This window comes from Schistocerca cancellata, chromosome 7 (genome assembly GCF_023864275.1).
Source record: "Schistocerca cancellata isolate TAMUIC-IGC-003103 chromosome 7, iqSchCanc2.1, whole genome shotgun sequence".
Taxonomy (NCBI): Eukaryota; Metazoa; Arthropoda; class Insecta; order Orthoptera; family Acrididae; genus Schistocerca; species Schistocerca cancellata.
The window spans coordinates 582093502-582121219 of record NC_064632.1 but is presented as its reverse complement, the minus strand read 5'-3'; the positions used below and the strand labels follow the sequence as shown (position 1 = coordinate 582121219).

General features: G+C 38.6%; 1 protein-coding gene across 1 annotated transcript in view; it reads left to right on the top strand.

Moving 5' to 3' along the window:
* LOC126092912 (uncharacterized) overlaps positions 1-24438 on the top strand; it is a 671478-nt gene extending 647040 nt beyond the window's left edge. Inside the window, exons 15-22 of the mRNA XM_049908642.1 lie at positions 271-443; positions 14210-14467; positions 15330-15596; positions 16739-16956; positions 17766-18026; positions 18276-18759; positions 20928-21389; positions 22358-24438. Of these exons, the coding sequence (XP_049764599.1) occupies positions 271-443; positions 14210-14467; positions 15330-15596; positions 16739-16956; positions 17766-18026; positions 18276-18759; positions 20928-21389; positions 22358-22450 (2216 nt within the window). The 3' untranslated portion in view covers positions 22451-24438. The remainder of the gene's footprint in view (positions 1-270; positions 444-14209; positions 14468-15329; positions 15597-16738; positions 16957-17765; positions 18027-18275; positions 18760-20927; positions 21390-22357) is intronic.
* Positions 24439-27718: the final 3280 nt, after the last annotated feature.

Here is a 27718-nt window from a genome sequence, read left to right as displayed (position 1 = left end):
TCGAAACAGCTAATAATAAATCATCTTCAACTAATCACTATCAGAGACTGTTACTGGAATTATAATTAGAAGTGAAATTATTATTTGTCGTACAATTTGACTTTTAATGAATAGGTATTGATAAGAAAGATGTACATCCTAACTCTTGGTAAATACTGCAGTGTACCTGCAAGCAGTTTTCACCCCTTAAAGCGGTTACGTCTTCCACACCCCTCCGCCCTTACTGTTCAGCTCACGAATTCCCCCTAACGGCGTGATGCTGTGTTGCAGATCACAACCGCGTGGCGGGCAGCGGCGCGCCGCTCAAGGAGCCGGCCGGCAAATTGCAGCCGCAGCTGCAAGCCGCCCCGGCCGTGCCCACGCGCGCCCAGCTGCAGCAGCTGCGCCACAGCGCCACCGGTTTCGAGGCTTTCGCCGTGCTTGTCCAGTACCTCGTCAATGATGTAAGTCCGGAAGCGACTCCACAAAGTACATAGTTTATAGTTCGGAGAGACTGCCATGGCTAAAATACTTGATTTTTTTTAATTTTCTAATACAATCTCAATTATTTTTACAGATGATAGGAACAATCATCCCAAACGGTCATCAAAGCCAGGGTGTAACTAGGTTTCGTCCCCCCCCCTTCTCTCTCTCCCCCCTCTCCCCCCTCTCCCCCTCCCCTCCCTCCCTCCCTCCTCCTCTCCCTACCCCCCCTCCCTCCCTCCCTCCACCTCTCCCTACCCCCCCTCTCTCCCTACCCCCCCCTCTCTCTCTCTCTCTCTCTCTCTGTGTGTGTGTGTGTGTGTGTGTGTGTGTGTGTGTGTGTGTGTGTGTGTGTGTGTCAAGTTGTTCTGGATTTGGTGATGTTAGTGATAGACAGTGGCCGGATGCCCCTTCTGTTGCCATCCATCCTGTTGTACCCCAGGACAGAATTGGTGTACCTCCATCCGTCTCTGTCTAGTGTTATCCGTGTCCAAGTATGAGAAAGTTTTTCAAAAAGTTTGCAATTTGTGTAACTGATGTGGGAAACTGACAAAAGAATAAAAAGCCCACGTTGTTAAATGTGCTGGGCAGATTCTACCTGTGGTCAGCACATCTAAAAACCCAGAATCATTGTGCCGATGTATGTGGTATGCAGCAGACAATTATTATTACGATACCTTGCTACTGGCTATATAGAGGAAATGTTGACTGCAGACAGGCCCAACAAAAAGACAGCTATACATTTGAGCTTTTGGGGTAAAGACCTACTTCTAAATTGCGGCTAGAGACAATGATGATTTTGTGCCTGCCTGCAACTCGACGCCGCCCCCTCTGTGGTGGGTAACGACATACCTTTTCACGGTATTCTTGTTACAGTATCCCGGATTTTCCATCATTTAATTTACGCAGTTAAATCAAAGTGTGCACTCACAGTCTCCAGTATTTCACTAAGCATTTTGATGATGAACACTGTTCTGCAAATTATGGCTGTACAACAGTGTAAATGAGAGAATTGGTGCTTCTTTTTAGTACTAGGAGGGGCATATGTTCGTAGCATTTTTGTTTCGCATGTCGGTATACAGGTTGCTATGGGTTTATTTATCAGTTGTCATTTTTTATTTATAGTTCACGGTTGCTATTTGAGTTTACATGTTGCCATTTTGTCATTAGTGAGTGGAGCTGTGGCCACTAGAAAATGGAGTACCGGGTGGAGAAATCGAAACATTTCCGAAATACTCTGCTGTCTGAATCAAATGAGGGGTGACAGCATCGGAGGTAGCCAGAAATCTTTGCACTGTGCGTAGGGATAATGCCATTGGATAGAGGTCTGCAAGAAAATGGTTTTCTTACAAAAATCAATGTATGGCCATCAGTGCATCTCTGCTCAGTCGTCGTCAACTGGCTTGTGAGCGAAACTGACCGTTCCTGTATTGTATTATTACTGATGATGAGAAATGGTGTCTTTATGCAAATGTAAGGAAAAGAAAGGAATGATTAAGCCAAAACACAGTAGCAAATCCCTGTGCAAAGACATACGTTCGTCCACAAAAGGTAATGTTATGTATCTGGTGACACGGCAATAGCGTGGTGTACTACAGAATGCTTCCCCGAGGTGTAACCATCACTGCAGACATTTATTTTCGACAACTAACGCTTCTTGCCAGTTGAACAACAACCAGGAAGACTGCGTGAAGTGATGCAGGTTTCAGATAATGCTCACCCTCATCCAGCTAGACCGACAAAACCCTATACAGGAGTACGATTGTAAAGTCTGTCCACACTGACCTTATTTACCTGATCTTGTGCCCACAGATTTTCATCTCCTCCACAAACTATCGAGAAACCTTGGAGGAACTTCTTTCCTGGATGAAATAGCACTCCAGAAATACTTGACAAGTTCTTCGCCTCAAAACTGTGCGATTTCTACATTTGTGGAATCAAAAAGTTGCACCGACATTGCAGATTGTTGTACGTACCGAAGGAGACTATATTATTGATGACTGAAGTCTGTTATGCATATCTGTTGCGTTTATTAAATGTATAGAAAAATACTATGAACTTCTGTGCGAACCTAATAGTTTACATCTACTTTTTGGGAGCTGGGTTTCCCCGTTTGGTGCAGCCTCACTCAACTTACTGTTGTTTGCTGGTTCTCCTCAGATCATTCTACAGACTTAGCTTCTGTGCAATGTCATATCTAAAAATTACCTGTCATATTTGGAAATTTATTTACAAGTGTATTTGTTAACTAAGACATGAGAATTTTGTAATTTTGCGCATTGTACCAGTTAGATTCGTGCAGTTTTTTCTTTGTTATGCTGGTAAACATGTCCGAAAAAATGGGACCCGTATCATATACACTGAAGAGCCAAAGAAATTGGTACATCTGCCTAATATCGTGTAGGCCTCTCTGAGCATGCAGACAACATGTCATGGAAGTAGTGCTAGAGGGAATTGACACCATGAATCCTGCAGGTTTGTCCATAAATCCATAGAGGTATGGGGGGGGGGGGGGGCAGAGATCTCTTATGAACAGCACATTTTGCACAAGGAATCCCAGATATACTCAATAATGTTCATGTCTGGGAAGTTTGGTGGCCAGCAGAAGTTTCTAAACTCAGAAGAGTTCCTGGAGCAACTGTCTAACAATTCTGGATGTGTGGGATGTCGCATTGCCCTGCTGGACTTGCCCAAGTCCGTCGGAATGCACAATGGACTTAAATGGATGCAGGGTGATTACACAGGATGCCTACATACATGTCATCTGTCAGTTGTATATAGACGTATCAGGGATCCTGTACCATTTCAACTGCACATGCCCCACAGCATTACAGAGCCTCTACCAGCTTGAACAGTCCCCTGCTGACATGAGGGGCCATGGATTCATGAGATTGTCTCCACACCCATATAGGTCTATCCTCTCGATATAATTTGAAATGAGATTCGTCCAACCAGGCATCATGTTTCCAGTCATCAACAGTTCCAAGTCAGTTGTTGATGGGCCCAGGCAAGGTGTAAAGTTTTGTGTTGTGCAGTCAACAAGGTTACATGAGTGAACCTTTGGCTCCGAAAGCCCATATTGATGATGTTTTGTTGATGGTTTCACATGCTGACACTTGTTGATGGCCCAGCACTTAAATCTGTAGCAATTTGCGGAAGGGTTGGTCTTCTGTCACTTTGAACCATTCTTTTCAGTTGTCGTCAGTCCCATTCTTGCAGGATATTTTTCCGGCTGCAGCAATATCGGAGTCTTGATGTTTTACTGGATTCCTGATATTCACAGTACACTCATGAAATGGTCATATGGGAAAATCCCCACTTCATCGCTATCTCAGAGGTGCTGTGTCCCATTGCTCGTGTGCTGACTATAACACCATGTTCAAACACACTTGACTATTAATAACCTGCAATTGTAGCAGCAGTAATTGATCTAACAACTGCGCTAGACACTTGTTGTGTTATATAGGCATTGTCGACCGCAGCACAGTATTCTGCCTGTTTACATTTATCTGTATTTGAATACACATGCCTGTAGCAGTTTCTTTGGCACTTCGGTGTATTTAGTCTGTTGTCAGCTGTCAAAAAGTGACATAGTTTTTTGGTAGTTGCGACTACTTGAATATCCATAGCTGCTGAATTAAATGGAAAGATCAGATGCTTGCATTATCTGTTCTACAAAATAATAACCAACTGCAGTATTTAATCATTGTAGGTAGACCTGTATCATTTTTAAACACAATGATACCTTACATAATCGCAAATCTTGAATCTGCACATTCAGTTATACCATATACCTGTTTCCAGTTCTAACGTTTTTACGTATTTAGCTCCCCATCCATAATAAGTTAGTACTGAAGCATCTGTTGAAATTTAGCACGTGAACAGAATTAAGAGTAACATGTATATTTTGTGTAGATATAGGTATCCATGATGAGTCACCAACTCTAATGTATTTGAATATTTTAAGGTCTTCGAAAATCTGTTGTCACTTTGCCAAATGCAGACAGAGGGCCGATAAAGTGATGTGATCCTCAAGTTTTTGTAATCTTAATAACCACTTAGATAGAAATTTCAACTTCTCACACCCCTTCCTTATCACTCATCACACCTTACCCCAAGTCATAATTCTTGCAGAAAAATTCAGTGTTGCAATGTCATATAGGCATGATTAGAAATTAAAAATTGGAATTATGTATTTATTTATTTACTGAAGAGATGGGGGGAGGGATTAAATTCACATTCTTTTCACTCTTTACAGTGATCTCACTTCTAAAATGTTCATGTGTCAAGCCTCATTTCTTCAAGAAATATGGAGAATGAAGTTTGAATGGCAAGTAACATTGTAAGGAGTGAGTGAGAAATGAGCATTGTAATTTTGATCAGTCATTAAATTAAGGATTCTTATAAATTGATGTGCTGACCTGCAGCAATTGTAGAGATCTGAATTTGACTAGCCCTACAAGTATGCCCTGAGCAGTTCGAGAGCTGCTTTCCCAGTTTCTGAAAAAAGGTAACAACCCACTTTCAATTAATAGGTTAACTGAGATTGTGGACAGTTGTCCTTGATTGCAGCAGGACACTTCTGGAAAGACTACCATACGGAGAGAGATCCATTGCAGTTCCGGTTACCTTAAAGTGGTATGATGTCCCATAAACAAATACACCTCCATTCTGTGCTTTTTGATGTCTGCCAGCCTCAGAAAACAGACACAACCTCACTGTTATAACAGGAAGAAATAAAGGTGCCATCTTTTTTGACTCTGTAGATCTGTTGGCATCGGAGCGTGGTGGTCAGGATGATATCTTAGTCACTCCTTTGAGTCAAAGGTAATAGAAGTACAAATTTGATTTGTTTCTTTTTCATTTTGATCATTTGGCTCAGTTTGCTTTCTCTCCTTTCACATTTACATTCTGAGGACATGACTTCATGTTAGCACCAGCCCATAGTGTTCTGAAATGGTAGATGTAGCTTGAAATGATGCTCAGGCTAAATCCAGATGGTTTCAGATTCATTACATGTATGCTTTGCCAAGTGCTGCTCCAGAGAGTGTATGCCATGCTATAGTCGCCATTTCCAATGCCCTGCTAATGGAATCATCATTAGTTATTACTACCCCTAGCTACCAGATTTCTTTTTCCCTCATAATTCTATCTTCACAGTCTTTAGGCAGTGAGGAATCCCTTTCCTTGTGGCTAGTTGTTTGCTTTTGCAACAGTTGTTTCAATTGTTCAGTGTACTTACTTATGGGTCATTCAATTTCAAGTGCTTAAAATATAAACAAAGCACCAAGTACCTCACTCCTCCCGCACCCTGGCCCCCTGATCCTCTTCCCCGTTGGCCCCATAATCCCCTCCCTCGCAGATTTTGATGAAATAATTCCACTATGTATGTATATGAAGCTATGCCTTCATAAAGGGCAGCATTTCCATATCGCGACACTCAAACAAGTGAAGTTTGCTTTATATTTGCTCATGAGATAAGGGCAATTTATGCTGGAACTTGGTGACTCTCCTCATTGTTTAGGATACAACAGCCTAATTGCTGAACAAGTGCTCAGTATAGCGTATACTGAGCACGAGATTTCTCAGTTTGCTGTCAAAGTAGCTCGTAAATCTTGTCGTGACAAATTTGGATGACGTTTTGGCTGCTTGTTTGTTATGATAGGATGAATATCCATTGCCAATTTTTTTCCTCTTTTTGCAGCCAGCCAGCATGTCCTAAGGCTGTGCAAGTGGTCTCTTGATTACTGAAGATTAAAGTTGATTCACATAATGTTTTCATTAATTTTTCATGATTTTTCAAAATAGTGTATCTTGAAAGGGTCATCTAAGACCTGAGTTTCCTTTGTGCAATTGAAACAAGCTCATTTTCTTTGGTCAGGAAAAGTTCATTTCATTTTTCAGACAGATGGCTTGAATGGTAATGAAAGAGGTCAAAAACGTGATTTGACTGCTATTAAAAACAAAGAACATGAAGAATTTTTCAGTAAGCATGTTTGAAAATGATGTAAAACCTGTTAAAGGTGTTGTTATTGTCTCTGTTTACATTAAAATAAAAAGTCTCTTGACTTTTACAAATGTTTACTTGTTAATTTAGGTTGTTTCGTGCTATTTTGGAATTCACAACTTTTTTCACCTTCTACAAATAAACAATTTTTGTTTTAGGTAAAAATATCTGGCCTACAGTACTTGGATTCCAAATTAGGTGCTGTTTTAACAGTTAAACTTTTATAATCTTCTTTAATTGGGTGATTGCAAGCATCATTTTTACATTTTAGTAACAGACCAAATATTTTCCTTGTATTCCAACTATGATGCAGCAGTTTCGAATAATTTCACAGAATTTAGAAAATAAGCAGTAAATACATCTTTCATGTTGTTTGACAACAAATACTTTTGGACTGAAACTTTCTTTATCCACATTATTTTATTCTTTGACAGTACCACAAACCGTTTTCTGCCTTTAACTTGCTAGCTGCTTTTACCATTATTGCTGGAACAGCAGATGTGCATCACTTCCTTTATTGGCCACCTTCGATGTGCTAACATGAAACCTGCAATTTTTTTGACTGCGTTACTGCTATGACAATTGCAACTTTTCTTGCAGTTTTATAGTCAGCAACCTGTGATCTAAACATCAGGACATGCCTTACTTGTACTACACTAAAGAGCCAAAGAAACTAGTACACCTGCCTAATATCGTGTAGGGTCCCTGTGAGCAAGCAGAAGTGCTGCAACACGATGTGTCATGGACTCAAATAATGTGTGAAGTAATGCTAGAGGGAATTGACACCATGAATCCTGCAGGTTTGTCCATAAATCCATAGAGGTATGGGGGGGGGGGGGGGGGCAGAGATCTCTTATGAACAGCACATTTTGCACAAGGAATCCCAGATATGCTCAATAATGTTTATGTCTGGGAAGTTTGGTGGCCAGCAGAAGTTTCTAAACTCAGAAGAGTTCCTGGAGCAACTGTCTAACAATTCTGGATGTGTGGGATGTCGCATTGCCCTGCTGGACTTGCCCAAGTCCTTCGGAATGCACAATGGACTTAAATGGAAGCAGGGTGATTACACAGGATGCTTACATACATGTCATCTGTCAGTTGTATCTAGACGTATCAGGGGTCCTGTACCACTTCAACTGCACATGCCCCACAGCATTACAGAGCCTCTACCAGCTTGAACAGTCCCCTGTTGACATGAGGGGCCATGGATTCATGAGATTGTCTCCACACCCATATAGGTCTATCCTCTCGATATAATTTGAAATGAGATTCATCCAACCAGGCATCATGTTTCCAGTCATCAACAGTTCCAAGTCAGTTGTTGATGGGCCCAGGCAAGGTGTAATGTTTTGTGTTGTGCAGTCAACAAGGTTACATGAGTGAACCTTTGGCTCCGAAAGCCCATATTGATGATGTTTCATTGAAAGTTTCACATGCTGACATTTGTTGATGGCCCCGCACTGAAATCTGTAGGAATTTGCAGAAGGGTTGCTCTTTGTCACATTAAACGATTCTCTTCAATTGTCACTGCTCCCGTTCTTGCAGGATCTTTTTCAGCCTGCAGTGATGTTGGCACAGCGATGTCGAAGATTTGATGTTTTACCAGATGCCCAATATTCATGGTACACTCATGAAATGGTTGTAAGGGGAAAATCCCTACTTCACTGCTACCTCAGAGAGGTTGTGTCCCATTGCTTGTGCACCAACTATGACACCTCATGCAGACTCACTTAAATCTTGACGACCTGCAATTGTAGCAGCAGTAACTGATTTAATAACTGTGCCAGACACTTGTCTTATACAGGCGTTGCCAACTGCAACACCACATTCTGCCTGTGCATGCCTATACCAGCTTGTTGGTGCTTCAGTGTAGATGTTTCGAAAATTTTTTGTATCAAGGAACCCAGCTGCAGCAGTGTTAAATGCAACTGCTTCTTGTGTTTCAATTAATATTCTTTTTGTATAATCTCTGGCAGCCCTCAATTATATCTGTTGAGATTTCAGAGGAGAGACATCAGCAGCATATAGGCTTGTGTTCAGTGATTCTGTTGTAGTGCTCTTTTGTGGCAAATTGTTTTCACCATGTTTAACATAGCTCTTTGTCACAGCTTTCAACTGATCATCTGTTTCCAAAGTAATAACCCATAAGCCCTTAGTCATATAATAGTTGTTTAGACCAATATGATTACAACAGTGTTTCTATAAAAGTTCATATTTATCCAAAAGCAATACTTTGTGATGAAAACTCATTTGTCTTCCAGCAAGACAGGATTCAGTTCTTTGATTATGTAACTGTTGCTGGTGTGCTGAAAATTTTTATTTCTTTGGAACCTTTTTGAGATGCAAATATTGTCAGGTGACATGCAGAATTACCTTCTTCAGTTTGGCATTTTATTCCATTTGACTTTGTTTTCAACTGTGAAATGTGAATGTGCTGGATATACTCTCCCGAGAAAAAATGCATGTTTGTAGATTGTGAAAAGTAACTCGATGAATTCCAAAATGACACAGAAACAACCTAAATGAACAGATAAACATATCTAAAAGTCAAGGGGCGAGGAAATTAATGATATATAGATGTACACCTGAAGATGTAATTTGATATAATGAAACCAGTTGTGCTCCTGTAGGCTAAATAAAAGTTCATTCCCGGTAAAAAGTGGTTTACTTGTGAAATGTGATATGGATTACTTCAGCTGAGGTTGCCCTTAACATAAAACTTTTTGTTTTAAGAAAAACAATGACAACTAATAACAGCTTCAACAGATTTACTTTATTTTCAAAGAGTCCACACATTGTTCGCTCCTAATAGCAGTCGAAGCATATTTTTGATCTTCTTTATTGTCTCTGAACTGATTTCTCTTCTCGCAGGTGACTGGCTGGTCCTCTTATCATCATCGATTTGATCTTCATCAAACGGGCAAATTGGTGAAGTAGTGTCAAATATGCCAAACGACCATTTCATTTTCATGGTGATATTATGATATTGTGAAATGAAAAACCACTTCGTGTGTGGTACTAGTTAGCGTCAAACAGGTTTGATATAGAAGCAGATGTATGTTAACTGAGAAAGTGGATATAACTCGCACCTGTGTCTATATTATAGAGATTGATCAAGGAGTGGGGAAGACCATAATAATAATAATAATCTCACAACAAGAAGCAATAGAGCAATTAGATGAAAAGAAGCAGAAATTACAAGCATTGGCCAAACGACTTAGAAGATACAAAAAAAGTGAAAATAGAAGGAAACAAAACCAAACATTCAGCACAAACCAAAAGAGATTTTACCAAACAATAGATAACACACACATTAAAATAGACAATCCACCAAACATAACAGACATGGAACACTTCTGGAGCAACATATGGTCAAACCCGGTACAACATAACAGGCATGCACAGTGGATACAAGCAGAAACAGACTCATACGAGATGATACCACAAATGCCTGAAGTGATAATTTTGCAACATGAAGTCACCCGAGCAATTAATTCTACACACAATTGGAAAGCCTCTGGAAATGATAAAATAGCAAATTACTGGCTAAAGAAGTTCACCTCAACACATTCACATCTCACTAAATTATTTAACAGTTACATTGCAGACCCATACACATTCCCTGATACACTTGCACATGGAATAACCTATATGAAACCTAAAGATCATTCAGACTCAGCAAACCCAGCTAAATATCGCCCCATAACATGCCTACCAACAATCTACAAAATATTAACTTCAGTCATTACACAGAACTTAATGACACATACAACACAGAACAAAATTATAAATGAAGAACAAAAAGGCTGCTGCAAAGGAGCACGAGGATGTAAAGAGCAACTGATAATAGATACAGAGGTGACATATCAAGCTAAAACTAAAGAAAGGTCCCTACACTACGCATACATTGATTACCAAAAAGCCTTTCATAGTGTACCCCACTCATGGTTACTACAGATATTGGAAATATACAAAGTAGATCCTAAATTGATACAGTTTCTAAACATAGTAATGAAAAACTGGAAAACCACACTTAATATCCAAACAAATTCAGATAACATCACATCACGGCCAATACAGATTAAGCGTGGAATATACCAAGGAGACTCATTAAGCCCTTTCTGGTTCTGTCTTGCTCTGAACCCACTATCCAACATGCTAAATAATACAAATTATGGATACAATATTACTGGAACATACCAACACAAAATCACACATTTGCTATACATGGATGATCTAAAACTACTGGCAGCAACAAATCAACAACTCAACCAATTACTAAAGATAACAGAAGTATTCAGCAATGATATAAATATGGCTTTTGGAACAGACAAATGTAAGAAAAATAGCATAGTCAAGGGAAAACACACTAAACAAGAAGATTACATATTGGATAACAACAGCGACTGCATAGAAGCGATGGAAAAAACAGATACCTATAAATATCTAGGATACAGACAAAAAATAGGAATAGATAATACAAATATTAAAGAAGAACTAAAAGAAAAATATAGACAAAGACTAACAAAAATACTGAAAACAGAATTGACAGCAAGAAACAAGACAAAAGCTATAAATACTTATGTTATACCAGTATTGACCTACTCATTTGGAGTAGTGAAATGGAGTGACACAGACCTAGAAGCACTCAATACACTTACACGATCACAATGCCACAAATATAGAATACATCACATACATTCAGCAACAGAAAGATTCACATTAAGCAGAAAGGAAGGTGGAAGGGGATTTATAGATATAAAAAACCTACCGTATTTACTCGAATCTAACCCGCACTCGAATCTAAGCCGCACCTGAAAAATGAGACTCGAAATAAAGGGAAAAAAAATTTCCCGAATCTAAGCCGCACCTGAAATTTGAGACTCGAAATTCAAGGGGAGAGAAAAGTTTTAGGCCGCATCTCCAAATCGAAACAAAGTTGGTCCATTGTAATATGATAGACAATTTAGGCCGAATGAATGACGATACAGCTACAGTAGTTTGGTTCGAGTTGTAAGCTTAGCAGTTAAGCTTTACCACGTAGCCATTGCTATGCGTGAGGTGCTCGGTCCGTATTTATACGGATACCCTTCCTTTTTCACGTGCTTCGTCTGTTTTGAATCGATTGCTTATTTTGCTTTGATCTGATAAATGCCGTTTTCTTTGTTATAGGTGTTTGCGTCACTCTTAAGCTGAAAATGCATTACTGCACTGTGTCATGCATTGTTTGTCGCATTCTGATAGTGCGTGTTTACGGCCAGTCGCGGCTCGTGGCATGGCTTGCTTTTGTGTGCGCTACCGCCGCGTACAATTTAAAAAAAAAAAAAAAAAAATACTGCGTATGATAGAACATGTTCTGAACGAGAGTTTGTGAACATTTTTCTCCGTTTGAAAATCTTTGTGGCCGGTTCTTTATTACATCAAATTCTGCACAGAAATTACAGTCATCTTAGATTTAAAAATCTAGTCACTTGCCGTGCTTCATTTCTGACTGTATCACTATTAGACATAAGAATAATACGAATATAAACATGACATGATATGTATATTCTTCCACGTTTGCTGTTGTCTCACTCTATAGTTTCGTAGTTTATTAGGCAGACAGGATTTAAATGAGATAGCAGCAAACACGAAAGAATACGTGGCAAAATGTTTATATTCGTACGGTATTATTCTTATGGTGAAGAGAATACTGTATGTGATTCAAATTTCATCAGGTTCCTATTAGCAACCATCTCTTCTCACAGATAGGAAAAAATTCAGAACGTAGAGTTGGCCATATTGACAAACATCCCAAACAGTCTTGCCAGTCAGATTTTCGTAGTACACTGAAATTGTGCTACATTCGAAGATGAACAATACGGAATTTGTATTTACTTCGTTGGATAATGTATGAAAATGCAGTGGTCGAAACTCGCGGCGGAGAAAAAAAATCTCGTCTTCCAATTTTATTTATTTATTTATTTATTTATTTATTTATTTTTTTTAATTATTTATTTTTTTTAATTATTTACTGACGCAGAGGTTTTGGCGCCAGTATTTATCTTTGTGCCTACAAAGTATGCTTGCGTAGCGCTACATGTATTCGCCGGCAGAAGTTAGTTGTGGCGGCACGTACGAATATTTTTCATAATTTTCGCTAGCTTTGCACTCGATTCTAAGCCGCAGGCGGTTTTTTGGATTACGAAAACCGGAAAAAAAGTGCGGCTTAGATTCGAGTAAATACGGTACATTATGGACAGGTAGACAATTTAAGAAAATTCTTTCTAGAACGAGCAGAAACTAGCAAAATACACAAAGCAATCACTCATATAAATACATCAGCTACACCATTGCAATTTCATAACCACTTCTACAACCCTTTAGATCACATAACATCAACAGATACAAAGAAAGTAAATTGGAAAAAGAAAACACTACACGGCAAGCACCCGTATCATCTAACACAGCCACACATAGATCAAGACGCATCCAACACATGGCTAAGAAACGGCAATATATACAGTGAGACGGAAGGATTCATGATTGCAATACAGGATCAAACAATAAACACCAGATATTACAGCAAGCATATTATTAAAGATCCCAACACCACAACAGATAAATGCAGACTTTGAAAACAACAAATAGAAACAGTAGATCACATCACAAGTGGATGTATAATACTAGCAAATACAGAATACCACAGAAGACGTGACAATGTAGCAAAAATAATACATCAACAGCTGGCCTTACAACATAAACTTATAAAACAACATGTTCCCACATACAAGTATGCACCACAAAATGTACTGGAGAATGATGAATACAAATTATACTGGAACAGAACCATTATAACAGATAAAACAACACCACGTAACAAACCTGACATCATACTCACCAATAAAAAGAAGAAAGTAACACAACTAATCGAAATATCCATACCCAATACAACAAATATACAAAAGAAAACAGGAGAAAAAATTGAAAAATACATCCAACTGGCTGAGGAAGTCAAGGACATGTGGCATCAGGATAAAGTTGACATTATACCAATTATACTATCAACTACAGGAGTCATACCACACAATATCCACCAGTACATCAATGCAATACAGCTACATCCAAACTTATATATACAACTACAGAAATCCGTAATTATTGATACATGTTCAATTACCCGAAAGTTCCTAAATGCAATATAACATATACCGTACAGTTAAAAGGATGTGACGCTTGATCAAGGTCCGCGTCACTTTCCATTTTTAACCAGACTTAATGTCTGAGAAAGTAAAAAAATAATAATAATGATGATGATGAGTGAGTCAGATTCAGCTGTACATTCACAAGTGTATAACTGAACCGTAAAATTGTAACCAAGTGAAGTTTTTAGATTAAAAAACAGCCGACCAGTTGCAACTGGTCGGCTGTTTTTTAATCTAATTACGTGGAACCGTTGCTGTTGCGCAGCTATGTTTAAAATAAAAAAAAACAAGTGAAGTTTGTAGTTTAGCTGAAGCAGTCACCATCAATTTGATTTGCCATACACTAGATAGTGTGTTTATTTGCAGAGTATAGTACTATGTGATGCAACAAAATGGAGAGCGTGTCAGTGTACAGAACAGTTCCTTCTGCAATTATTTGTACTTTATAATCTGCCTGTGGTATCCAATGGCGGTACTGCGCCCCCCCCCCCCCCCCCAACCTGCTCCCCCCCAGTTTCACTATGAGTGGTTCATAAAAAATGTTGATGGTTTACAGACTGAAGAGAAACGGTGTCGGTATGAGGATGAGATTTCGCGCCTGGAATGTCTCCATTCGGAGAGAGAAGCAGCCTTGCTGCAGGATGGCTTGTCAAAGCTGCAGAAGGCAGAGGCAGAGCACAAACGCCAGCTCAGAGAAAGTGAGCAGCGTGCCAAAGACCTGCGCGAGCGCCTGGAGGCAGCTGACGCAGAGACAGCCCGTTTGCAACGGCAGGTTGAGGACCTCGTCAGTAGAGACCACGAAGCCCAGTTGCAGGTGAGAAATTGAAATTTCAGCGATATGTTAATCTTGAAATGTTCTCTTTGGCTCAATACCAGTGATTACCTGTTGGTAGTCAAATTACTTCAGGTTAGTATGTATGTATTTGATAAATTCTCACATGCAATAAACATTTTATGTTTCAGGTGACAAAAACATTTTTTCACTAAATGGTCCACAATTTCATTCAAATATCCTAGCAAAAAATCTGCCTGTTACTACAGTATTTCTTTGAACTTGTTAATGAGTTGAGAGACTGTAAAGACAGAGAGATTAACCTGCTAGTGGGATTTTGGGAATGGGTGGGAGCTTGGAAGAATAGTTTCAATCTGTGTGTGAGAAGAGGTGGTTATATTGTTTTGCATTTCACAAAGAAACAATTGGAAAATTATAAAGTTATTCTTGGTAGGGACAAGCTTCTGCTGAACAATTTAGACTTTGCAGCAGAATGTACAAAACTATGTAAATAAAAACGAGTAATGGATTTTTTGGTAAGATTGTGATGCTGTCAAATGAAAGACCTTTTTAGAACAAACAAGTTTGAGATAAAACCATGAGATAGTTGAATAATTGTGTGGAGATAACTTGTACCCAAGTCTCTTGTCCTAAAGAGACTGACAGGGGAATGGGGGAAGATCAAAACAACTTGGACACGTCATTCAGAGTTCGCTACAGGGATAAATTCCTTGATCTGAATCCACTAAATGAAGCAATTCCTGTGTGTCTGGCATTGACAGTACTACCTGTGCAAAAAACTCAAGACTTTGTCAGCTATTCCTGATACTAGATAGTTGACTAGACTGCAGTTCCAGCATATACAAGGCATCATTGGTTAGAAAAACATTTCCATTTTCTGCAGACGGAGCAGACGCGGTGTCGGTACGAGGGTGAGATTTCACGGCTGGAGCGTCTCCACGCAGAGCGAGAGGCAGCATTGCTGGAAGATGGTGTGATGAGGCTGCGGCAGGCAGAGGCAGAGCACAAACGCCAGCTCAGTGAAAGTGAGCAGCGTGCTGCAGAGCTGCGTGTGCGCCTGGAGGCAGCCGATGCGGAGACAGCTCACCTGCAGCAGCAGGTTGCTGGCCTTGTCAGCGGCCTTCGCCAAGACCGTGACGCCCAGTTGCAGGTGAGGAACTGAAATTTCAAAATTTTTGTTAATCCTGAACTGTCCTCGGGCACCAGTGGTTACAGAGAAGTCTGTTGTCAGTTAACGGAAGTTTGTATGTATATATTTCGTAAACAGTCATGTATTGTACTTTTCCTTTTTCAGGTAACAAATACGTGTTTATACTAGGGGGATTTTTTAGCATAAAATCTATTTCTTTCTGTATGTTAGCAAGTTGGAAGACCATAAAGGTGGAGATACAAACCATGCATATTTTAAGCACTAGTGTTGTATGTTACAAAATGATGGGAGCACTATTCTGCCTGCGACCCACACGTTAATGATTAGAAGAGGGAATGGTAGTTGACCAAGAATGTAAATAAATGTAAATTATTGTGCATAAATAGGCTTTTACATTAAGCTCTTGGTGAACGACCACTGTAAACACCACCACTATAAAATACCGAAGATTAACCATCCTAAACTACACTGATTGTATGAAAGGAAGATGTCAGGCTGAAATTCATTGGAAATATCTTAAGGGAAAGTAATTCTCCATGAAAGAAGTGGCTTACAAAATACTTGTAAAAATGATTCTTTAGTACTTCTCATCAGTTTCCCATTACCAAGTTTTATTAATAGAAAAGATAGCAAAGATTCAGTTAAAAACAATGCGTTTCGTCATTGGTGTGACGTGAAAGCATTACGGACTCCAGTGGCAGACACTGCAAGAGAGATATGTGTCACAAAGAGCTTTAGAGTTGAAATTGAGACAGTGAACCATCCAATAAGACAGTTTATCTACTACCTCCTCCCACATACACTGTGTTAAATGACCCCAAGACAGAACCTGAGAAATCTCAACCCTGTCCCACATCATTTGTGAGTAAGCTGGCTTGTGAAATATAGATGTCGATGTTGACTTGTCACATCAATTTTCCCGTGGCTGCTAGAGTTGCATGAATCCCAGTTTCCACGTACTGCTCACAGATACTTTACTTCGGTGATACATTTTTATTACTTTATGTACACACCAGGTACAATACCAGTGAATTAGATTATAATTTCTGTACTTCAGAAGACCTGGAAATTAAAGTGGTTCTCTCAATGATAGTTCCCTACAGCTTCCTCGGCACCAAAATAACTGTTATCCCTGTTCACAGGTCACAGCAGGAAGATGTCATGATCTGGAAGAGGAAGTGAGGTCATTGAGGACAGTGCTGGATTTGAGACATGAAGAGCTAGCAGAGGTAAGAAGGCAGAATGCTGAGCTAGCAAAAGATGCTGGAGAGCTACCAGGAGCATTACAAAGGATAGCAACACTGCAGGCGCGAGTTGAGGATCTCCAGGAGCAACTGCAGCACAAAGTTGACTTTGAAAGGTAAATTTTTTTTTCTCGAGGAACAGACAGAATGTCATAAAAATGTCAGCACATGTATATGGTAAATGGTAATGCTGTTGAACTTAACAAACTTTTTGGTTGGTGCAGTATGTATTTATAAATCTGTTTTAAATATTATATGTTCTGCAGGTTAAATATAAGATTTTATTGGTCTACAACATTTCATTGTAGTGTGGTGAAATGTTTTTAATTATTTTAGATCTGTATCCATAGTCTGCGAATCACTGTGAAGTGTATGGCAGATTAACTGTAAGCAAACTTGTATACGACATTCAGAAGCATGTTTATTTAACTTGCATGCGAAGGATTGTATTAAGACATTAGAACAGTATTAAAATTCACATTAAATATGTTTACTTTCCATAGAAAACTAGGTTTCTTAGACAGAAGAGGTTTATGGATTTTATTGGTGCAGACAATTATCCTCACAGCTTGGTGTTGTTAATTCCGTACTCACATTTTACTGTTGTTGTCATTATTGTTGTAGCCAGTTAAAAGATTGGTTTAGTGCAGCTCTCCATGCTAGTCAATCCAGCACATGGATGTAGTGTCACCTCATTTCAGTATATTTAGAGTAATTTGATACTGAATAATTAATTAATTGATTAAATTCTTTTCTTCTTCTTCTTCTTCTTCTTCTTCTTCTTCTTTTTTCTTCTTCCTCCTCATGGGGTATGCTGTATGGCCTGTTCCGAAAACCGCCTTGTTCTGGGATGTCAAGTGTTGTTGTTGTTGTTGTTGTTGTTGTTGTTGTTGTTGATGATGTTAATGTTAATGTTACTTTTCAGGCAGCTATCTCAAGAGAACAGGAAACTGAACGAGTCATTTCATCATGTTGCTGTGCAGAAACAAAGGCTTTCACAGCATAATGAAGAACTGCAGTGGAAACTGAAACAGAGCACTGAAGCAGTTCATGTGATTACACAGGCTCTGACTTCTACGCCTATCTCACATAACAATCATAAAACTAACCGAAAGCTGATTGATTCTTTCCATGACTATAGTCAAGCCTTTCCAGAAATCAGCAAGAGCTACACTAAATTGAGTAGGTAAGTGAAAATTTACTTCCCTCTCTATATTTCTGTTTTCATGATAAAAAGGTTTCACAAAGGATGTCTGCTAGGAATTAGAAATATTTTGTGAAGTGCTATGATATATTTACTTCTAAATACGATCTTTCCTGTTCAAGAAGAAAAAGAGCGAAATTTAGTATCAATCTTCTTTCAGTGATTTCATTTACTTGCATGATAATTATGCTTCCTGTGCAACAACTGAAAATGTGGTTGAATTTTCAGCAGGTCGCCGCTGATGCAGCGCCGTTGTGACTTGAGCAACACACCTGTGATGCATCATGATCTCGAGCACCCTAGTCCCCCAGCATCACCGAAAGTGAAGGCTGTTGTTGAGAAGAGTGACTCTGTGTCATGGGTACTGGACATGGATGAATCTCCTGAAGCAAAAGTGTCCCGGCTAGTGCGCCGTGCAGGCAGTTTTCGTGGCTCTTCTGGCTTATCTCCACCATCTACTGCCCAGTCTCAGACCCTTCCACGAAGCCGTGGTGCATCTGGTCCTGGAAATCGACGATCGACAGGAACCAGTGCTGGACGATCGAGAACAAGGGCGTGGTCAGTGTCATCTTCGGACAACTTTGTATCCTGCTGGGGTTCATCAGGAACATGTGCTACCTCTGCTCCTGTTACAATGCAGCGTTCAGTTTCAGGAACACCATCACCTGTAGCACATTCTTATGGAGAAGATAATTACACAGTATCCCCTGGAAAGGTTTGTTCATAATGTTACCATGTTGTATTTATTAGCTAATGACATTTTCATTTAATGTTTGTAGCCAGAATTGATTACTCTAAGCTGTGTGCTTCATTTCGGTGGTAATTCACTACTGCTTTCAAATGAAGTTGTAATGAGTTACAAACACAATGAAAAATTTAAAATAAGGTAGAGAGGCTGCAGATAATACAAACCTTTGAGAACCAGAGATGCTTCGATCGGAAAAAGATGGAATTGTGTTGAACAGCACGGGACTAATTGGGAATGGTCAGGAACTCAGTAGAAGCTGCAACTTAATTTCATTTTCCCGGCGGGGTCAGGGATTTTCTCTGCCTCGTGATGGCTGGGTGTTGTGTGCTGTCCTTAGGTTAGTTAGGTTTAAGTAGTTCTAAGTTCTAGGTGACTGATGACCATAGATGTTAAGTCCCATAGTGCTCAGAGCCATTTGAACCATTTTAATTTCATTGTGGAACATGTTACCTTTGCTCTGTGTTCTACTTCTCCCAGTTTGCCAATTTATTTAGTATAATGCTGCAATGTTGCTCAGTGAAATAGGCAGCATGGGATCCTTTCAAACAGAGTAGTGTCCTACACTCTGCAGCACTCATGGTATGGTTACAGAGAAACATGGATGCTTCAAACATTAGCATTGTGTAAAGCATTTTTTGTTTCAAGAATTGACAATGTATAAAGCAGTTTGTGATGAAATATCAGATCTGTTCCTTTTTTCTGCATCAATTTTCTTGGTGCCTTAAAGACCTGCTGTGACCACCACACTTCATGTTTTGTGATAGCTCCTTTTTTTTTTAGGTGAGACAACACTTTGGTGCAAATCCAATGCACACACAATGTAGGTGTCACTTAGGCTCACCAAACCTTTTTTCTTGATAATAAAAAAGCAGTTTGGTCATTGTATCCATCTTCAAATACAACAATTAATCTGTTGACGGATGGAGTGAAAAGTTTTAGCCTAGAAGTGAGACTTACTTTTTTAAAGGCACTTACTTCGTGATGTGCTTAATTTTTGTCAGAACATTTTTGTCTGTGATTGCTCCCTTCCTCCAAGTGAGTAGACTTCATCACTAAAATATGACTGCGACATATATCGACTACAAATCTAAAGCCTGCATAATGCCTTTATTGGCCTCATTGTTTTACAGGCGCAAGTTTATTCAGATGTGGAAACTTGTGGACATAGATGTTGTAGGACATGATGCGTAGGTGTCGATATTCTGACAACTGATGCATCAAGTCTGCTTGTTATCGGAAGCTACAGACACACATCTGACCCTAAGAAATGATTTCTCACACAAAATCAGTTGGATTTTTTAAAAGAAAAACCCATATTGAGAAATTTTGTTTTTGCATTTACTTTTGATTAACATTCAGGTAAAGTGGTCCTATATTGCACCGAGATATTACAAACTTCATTCTTTATGGGCAAAATATTCAGCATATTTTATCAGCTGTTTCATACTTCCTTTAATTAGCAATAGTACAATACCTTAAGTACACTTTCCGTGTGTTTTCATTAGTTTCTAAATTTTTGGAATATCTTTGAATTCGATCATTTTCAGGAAAAGCTCGGCCAGGATTGAATTTAGCCATTATTTCTTAACTCTTAAAACTGTTGGATTTACTTTCCCATACCTTGTATGAATTCCTATTGATGTTAAAATGCCTAAACAAATATTCTCATGAAAACCCAATGCTGTAATTTATCAATCTGAATGAAACACGAACAATATGTCCAGTTTAAAAAATAAAATATACAGAAATTTCCCACAGATCAATCTGAAACTTTCCTTGATTATTGCACAAGTTATTCAACAGAATAAACAGCAGTGTCACACAACAGATTGTTGCATCTTTCTCAGAATCTTCTGGGTTCTTTGCTTACAGGCTGAGTGCAACATACCGTATTTTTCTGATGAGTGGCCATTAGTATTGGTAGTAACCAATTCCACATACCACTTTTCATTGCCCTGTTCTAGTAAATATAAGCAGATACAACACATGCAGATTTCAAAATCCTGTTCTTCGTCAAGCTGCATAGAACTACCGTATGACAAATATTTTATAGGCCTATGTTGTTCATAGTTCTTTACATATATGTACTTAGAATTGTAGGCCTAATAAGACATCATAAGGTACTCTCTCTTTAGACACCACTGAAGCGCTGCAGCCGTGATCCTGACGAGTGCTCTGTTAACGGTGACGAAGACGACGACGACGACATGCGCCAGCACCATAATGCAAACGGAAGTGTCGCGAAGAGGTCCAACGCAGATAGTGGTCCCTCCAGCCTCGATGGACAGTTGTTGAGTTTGCGCACTTGTGGCAGCAGTAACAGCAGCAGTGCCAGCCCCCCTGGCAGCAATACCTGCAGTTCCACAAGCAGCTGTTCAGAACCAGAACACAATTACAGACACTTGAATGGCACAATTATTTACCGGCAAGTGGAGACAGAGACTGCAGACATGAGGGTTGTTCCCATTCCTCACCTTCCTGGTAGCAGTGATCTCTCCATTTTGGCTGCTGCCTGTGCTGCTGCCAAACCTCTAATGGGAGCTCCCAAGGATGCGGCAGGAGAGGCAATGATCTCTGAAGAGACACTGGACAACGAGGTATTTCTATAGGTTGAGATTCTAGCCCTGCATTTATATAGGATGATTTGATAATGTCAGACATCAGTGTTTTAGTGATTTTCTTAGTAGTTAGTAGCATCATCAGATGATAATTTTTCAGATATACAAATGTTACTATCACACTATATCGATAGTGTGCCCTGTTTGTTTTTATGTGCTGTGTTGTCCTCGTTAGTCATAAGTTTTATTGTATTTGCTGTTTTGCATTTTTCACATGCACTCATAGTTTCCTGTCTACAAGTTAATTAATTACTTTAGGATTAAAACTAGTGTGTGTGTGCAAGTGTGTGCACTCGGGATTACATCTTCCTGATGTTGGTGTTGAAAAATGCTGTATGGTAAGAATAAAAACAAGAATAAAATCTATCAAAGGAAGAGAAAAAATTTGCTCTTCAGAATGAAATGCCTAACTGCTGCACGAAATGAAGTAATAGTTGGTTTTATAATTTGGTCACAGATATTTCAGTTAAACAGCATATAGCTTACAGAACAGAGGAGAGAGTTGGAGGATATGACAATATTCAGGGGCATGTAAAGTCATGTAGGACTATGGTTTACAGGATGAAAGGGAAATAAACGATCATTATTATGCTGCCATTTAGTTAAGACCCTGAGTGACACTTCTATTTTCTAGTGTATTGCTTCCTCCAACACTTCACTGTGTTGTGCCTATTGCAGCAATCTCTTCTTCTCTGATAGCTAAAAATAATCATCTAGATTTCAGTAATAAGCTGAGGAATATATAATAAAAAAAAGATAGTTCATAAAACTTCTAGCTTGGCGCATATCCCCAAAGCTGCTCTTGGCAGTTTCTTCTTAGCTCCTATCAGTCAACTTGGTATTAAATTTGTCTCTCGACTATTATTACCCTCTTAAAAGATTTTGTATTTTTGTGCGAATGATGAGAAGTAAGGTAGAAAAAAATGTTTTCCCTTTTCTTTCTGCAGAATGATGGAGATGGGGGCGATACATCATCTGATGGTGAAGATCCCCAGTCCTGGGAGAATGTGGGGCTGTTACCATCAGACAATGAGGCCTGAGGCAGAATGTCTTGCTGGTGTACGTGCTTACTTGAAGCTGGAGTATTTTAGAAGTTCTGAAATACTTGAGACTTAATACTCTGGCATTTTAAGCCTTACATTTGTGTGTGCGTTGGTTTAAACCTAAGACAAAACACGATGGCATTGAATATTGTATATCAGGTATGTTGAGAGTATGGTGCATACAGCTTTCGGTTTTATACACACGACTCAGACTCTCTTATTGTGCTGTTTCTTAATTTTTCTCATTAATAATTTATCAGCTTTTTTGAAAGCATGGTGCATACACCTCTTCATTTTATACAGATGACTCAGATTTGTTACTGGGTTCCTTAATTTTTTCATTGATAATTTGGTTAAATCAGTACCTGATGAAGTTATTGTTAATTGTATTTAACTGGTTTTACAGTGCTGTTTTGTATGATGGAAGCTTCAAAATGTGAAATCATCTCGTGATAGTTGCAGTAATGATCTATAGGATGAATGGACCACTTTTAATTCTTGCATTTTCTTGTGCCTTAATATTTTGTTTAGGGTGTTTGAGGTTCTCATGAGAGTTCTTCCAGCAAAACCTTAGTGCTCCCACCTTCAACCTTGTATATAGAATTTATCAATTGGATTGAGAGAGCTTTCAGCTTGTTAATATGCATATTAAATTATTTGACTTGACTTGGGGGGAGGTCTTAATTGCACTTAAGTGTGAGGACTAATGCTATTTCCATTTCATAATATTTTGGGGTGTGGGTGGATCATAAACTGCAGAACATCATCAAGATTAATCATTGATTTATTGTAGAGTAAAACACCAGATGCTAAATACTGCAGCACTGGGATTAAAATTGGGACATTCACTCATCAGTTACTGAACATCACTGAATGTGATGTCATATTTTAAAAGTTTCTATCATGCAATACTGCATTTTTACACAGTGCTGAACTAATACAAGCAAAACATGCACCGAAATTATCAAAGTTATCATTATAAGAATATCCATTTTATGTTTCTTTTCTTCCAAGAGCATTTTATTTTCCACATATCCCTATTGGTGTATCTGCTTTCTTTTTAAATGTTTTGATCACCATATATTTTATGCATAAACAGTACTGCTATTCTCAGTGTTTAATCGTTTAGGACCAATTGGAAGAATTATACATAACTTATGATACTAACATGATGATTTACCAAGCCACTGAACTTTGAGCAAAAAATGCTGAACTATGTGATGAGTAATTGAGAAAAGGGGTAAAGTGTGACTCAAACTTGAGAACAGTTACTGTATACTCATCAAATTGTCATTACCAAAGTAACATCATTTCCTCTTTTTTTGAGGTAATATTTGTAAGAGGATGATCTTGTGTTGAGTTATTACACGGCTTTCCTTTGGCTACATACATGTGAGCTATTTGTAAATTTACTACTGCTTGTAATAAAGTTTATCAGAGGCTGTTTGATGACTGTTAGATTTGTATACGTCATAGCTACAAAATATTATGTAAGTAAGAGTGTTTAATAGGCTTTGAGAGATGTAAATTAGTGCACAGTGGTGACAGTTCACACAATACATCTTATCTAATAAATCTAAAACTTGATGCTGTTAAAATACTGATAATTTACAGATATGATAAACCTAGAATTACTACTTGTGTGGAATACGTGCTTTGTGAACTAACTCAGCCAGAGCTAGTTCGTACAACTGAACTGTCTCCGCATTCTGTGTTTGTATATGTGATACTTGTGGATCAACTTTTATAAAATTTCTGCTGTTTTAATTTGGTAGTTTTATATAAGAAAACCATATGCTACTTACATTTTATTGTGATTTTGAGTACAATGTGTGGCTGATGAAATAGTATATTTTGTGTGAATTTTTTTGCTGTATTTATGTTGTGTTTTCAAAGCACAATTGATATTGCAGTTGTTTGTATGTACATTGGAATTGTATCATGTCTTGTTACAGAATGTCACTATCTTGTAAGGTAAAAATAAAGAGTTGCTACTATTTGGAGAAAAATTATTTTTTGATGGAAGTACAGTTCTTTGTTAACAGCATTCTTTTTGGATTCAACAGTTGGGCGAGAATTGTAGAATGGTGTCTGTGCAGTGATCAGGATTTTTCTAGGGAGGCTTTACGTTTCTCTGCAGTATTTGGTTCTCAAAAATGCAGTAATTGTGAAACATAACGTACTTTTTCATATTCATAGCTAGATGACTTATTGAAATGTCAAATGCTGCAGAGTATTTGTTTATGAAAAAAGATTCATCACTGCGTAATTTAAATAAGACCTCGGAAGATGTATAGGGGAACTGGAAGTCTTTGTACTATTATCGATATTTATTTTACAAAAAGTAATAGACTTACAAATTTGTGGCTTGTGGCAAATGAAAGAACAAATCGTGAAGTTTTCGTTAAGATGACAATGAACTTAGACGTGTGCCATTTGTTGCTTGAAGAATGTTTAAACGATGTTAGATTTCATGCCATACATTTGGCAACATTCCTTGTGCAACACCAGCAACAGCATCCATTATCCTTCTTAGTGTGTTCAGATCAGGTACTTGGCATAATATACGTAGTCACATGCAAAGAAATCTAAAGGCATTTTGTGTGATGATGTTGCAGGCCTGGCATTGGGACCATCACACCCAATCCAGCTGTCATTAAATGTTCCGTTAAGAAACTTACTAACATGCAAACCCCCAATGCGGTGATAGTTGGAAAATTGGATCAGGCTGCAAGTCTCTCTGTTGGTATTCTGCAAATTTTCTAGCATGTCCAGGTATTAGCTGTTATTGTCTTTCTTCAACAAAAAAGAAAGGGCCAGTGACTGTGTTCTGCTTTAAATCACACCACATATTTATTTAAGGAGAATCTGTGATGTGATTTACGGCAACATGTGTACTTTAAAGACCCCACATCATCTTATTGTGCTTGGTATCTTTGTACTGTACTTGTTAACTTTATCTGACCTGTAGAAAATAGCATTATCGGAAAAACAAATTTGAGGAGATATTCATTGCTGGTATTGATACCTGTCAGTACAATGTGATTATAAATTAGGTATACAAAAGTTGCCTTAAATTGTGAAACAGGTAAGTAACTCGCAGAAATGTTTTATATGGCACTGCATCCTTTATATCTTAAAGTTTTATTCCCACCTACTACTTACAGTACCTGACGTTATCGCTGCTAGGTGGCAAGCATGAAAGTGTTACTTAAACAGTAGTCATGGAGTCATATAATGGTGCAAAGAATGCACAGTATTGTTTATGGTTTCATGAATCAAAATCTGCTACTACAGTTCAGAGGAAATTCAGGACTAAATATCACAAGCCACTACCACAAATACAAACTGTTATTATATGGTACAATCATTTCATCAATTGGCTGTGTATCTCAGGATACTGGGTCAAGTTCGGCCAGCAGTCTCTGATGGAGTAGTTCAACGAGTTTGGCAGACATACATTCATAGTCCGGGTAAATCAGTGAGATGTGCCAGCTTAGAATTGAATATATCTAGTGTGGAAGGCACTATGAAAAGCCTGTCATTCAAACCCTACAGACTGGAACTGTTGCAAGTGACAAAGAAAAGGGAGCTGAGCTTTGCACAGAAGTGTTTAACAAAATGCAGATTGAAGATGATTTTCATAATGAAATTGTGTTCAGTGACAAACTGACCTTCCATCCTGTTGTAAAGTGAATCTGTAAAGTGTTCAGAAATGGAGTGACCAGAGATCACATCACTGAATCAGATGTGTCTGGGACTCGCCTAAGATAGTGTGTTTTGCACTGTAAGCTGTAACAAGATTTGCAGTCCTTTCTATTTTGCCAAGTCAACTGTAGCTAGCATATTGTACCTAGACATGCTTGAACATTATTCAGTGCTTTAATTACAACAGGATACGGGCACAAAATTTTACTCCAGTAAGATGGTCTGCCGCAATGTTAACGTCGTGAAGTTGTCACGTATCTCCATAGGAATATGCCAAATTGGTTTGGACATGGTGGAACAATATCCTGGCCACCACAATTACCTGGTTTAACCTCAACAGACTTCCGTATATGGGACTGCAGTAAAGACAGTGTGTTCATTCCTGTGCTTTTGGGAGACGTCAACGAGCTGTGACACTGGATAACACAAGCCGTTGCCACCATACATAAAGACTTGGTTCATGGATTTGGCAGGAAACTGATTACAGATGGAACATTTGTTTTGCTATGAAAGGTAGCCACAATTAACATTTGTAAATAATACTTGAAGATACTGCATTCAGTGGTGTATCAAACATTTCTGAAAGTTATTTACCTTTTTTACAATTAAAGGCCATTTTTATATAACTAATTTATAAACACCCTGTATGTCTGTCCCAAAAGCTATTAGACAAGTTCCACCATCTGGCACCTACATGTGTCTTATATGGATCTTATATACAGGCAGGTGCAATCTGTTGTGTAGAATTCTTTGCACGGCGGTCCTATGAATCGCTAATTCACAAGATGCACGTCGAGTAGATTTCAAAGGGCTTCATAAGAACGCCTGTTATACAGCTCCAATGCTTTGTCCACTGACTGAATGCTGCCGTGTTTGTGGAAGACCCAGCACACTGCTGATCTGTACCGCACAACAATATATCTTCTTGTCAGGGTTTCTCTCCCGTATTGTCTTTGAAACCTTTGATGCTCAGTAATTGCATGTTTTATCTTGTGGTGCCACAGAACACAGTGCTCCTCCTCCTCCTCCTCCTCATGTGGTGCTATTTCACAACAGTGACTGTAGTGCTCCCTGCTCAACTCCTAACTGCAACACAGATATGCAAACTAACTTGATTATTTATCCTTTCATTTGTCACAAACTACAAGTTTTTAAGTTCTATAGTTTTTGCAAAATAAATATCTATAATTGTGCAAAGACTTTAGGCCCTCCCTGTACATGCTCAGTGCTCTTCATGGTTCAGTAACACGTTAATTAGCTTAACATCTGATTGTCTTGCAAAACACTGAAAAACTAGACAGATGTGTTTCTTTTCCCAGTACACAACTGAACTGATCAGTTCACTTTATACAGAGTTCAGATAGTACATCTAAATCACTTGTGTATTGTGCATTATAAATAGCTCTTAGGCTAAAAGGCTACATTAGGCGTGATAGTTATTTCAGTTGATAACAACAGCTGACATTGTACAGCAGAGTAACAGGCCTGTCACGGGTGACTTTCTACGTAATCTGGCCTTAAAGCTTTTAAATTATTTGTTAGTAGGATATGTATGTA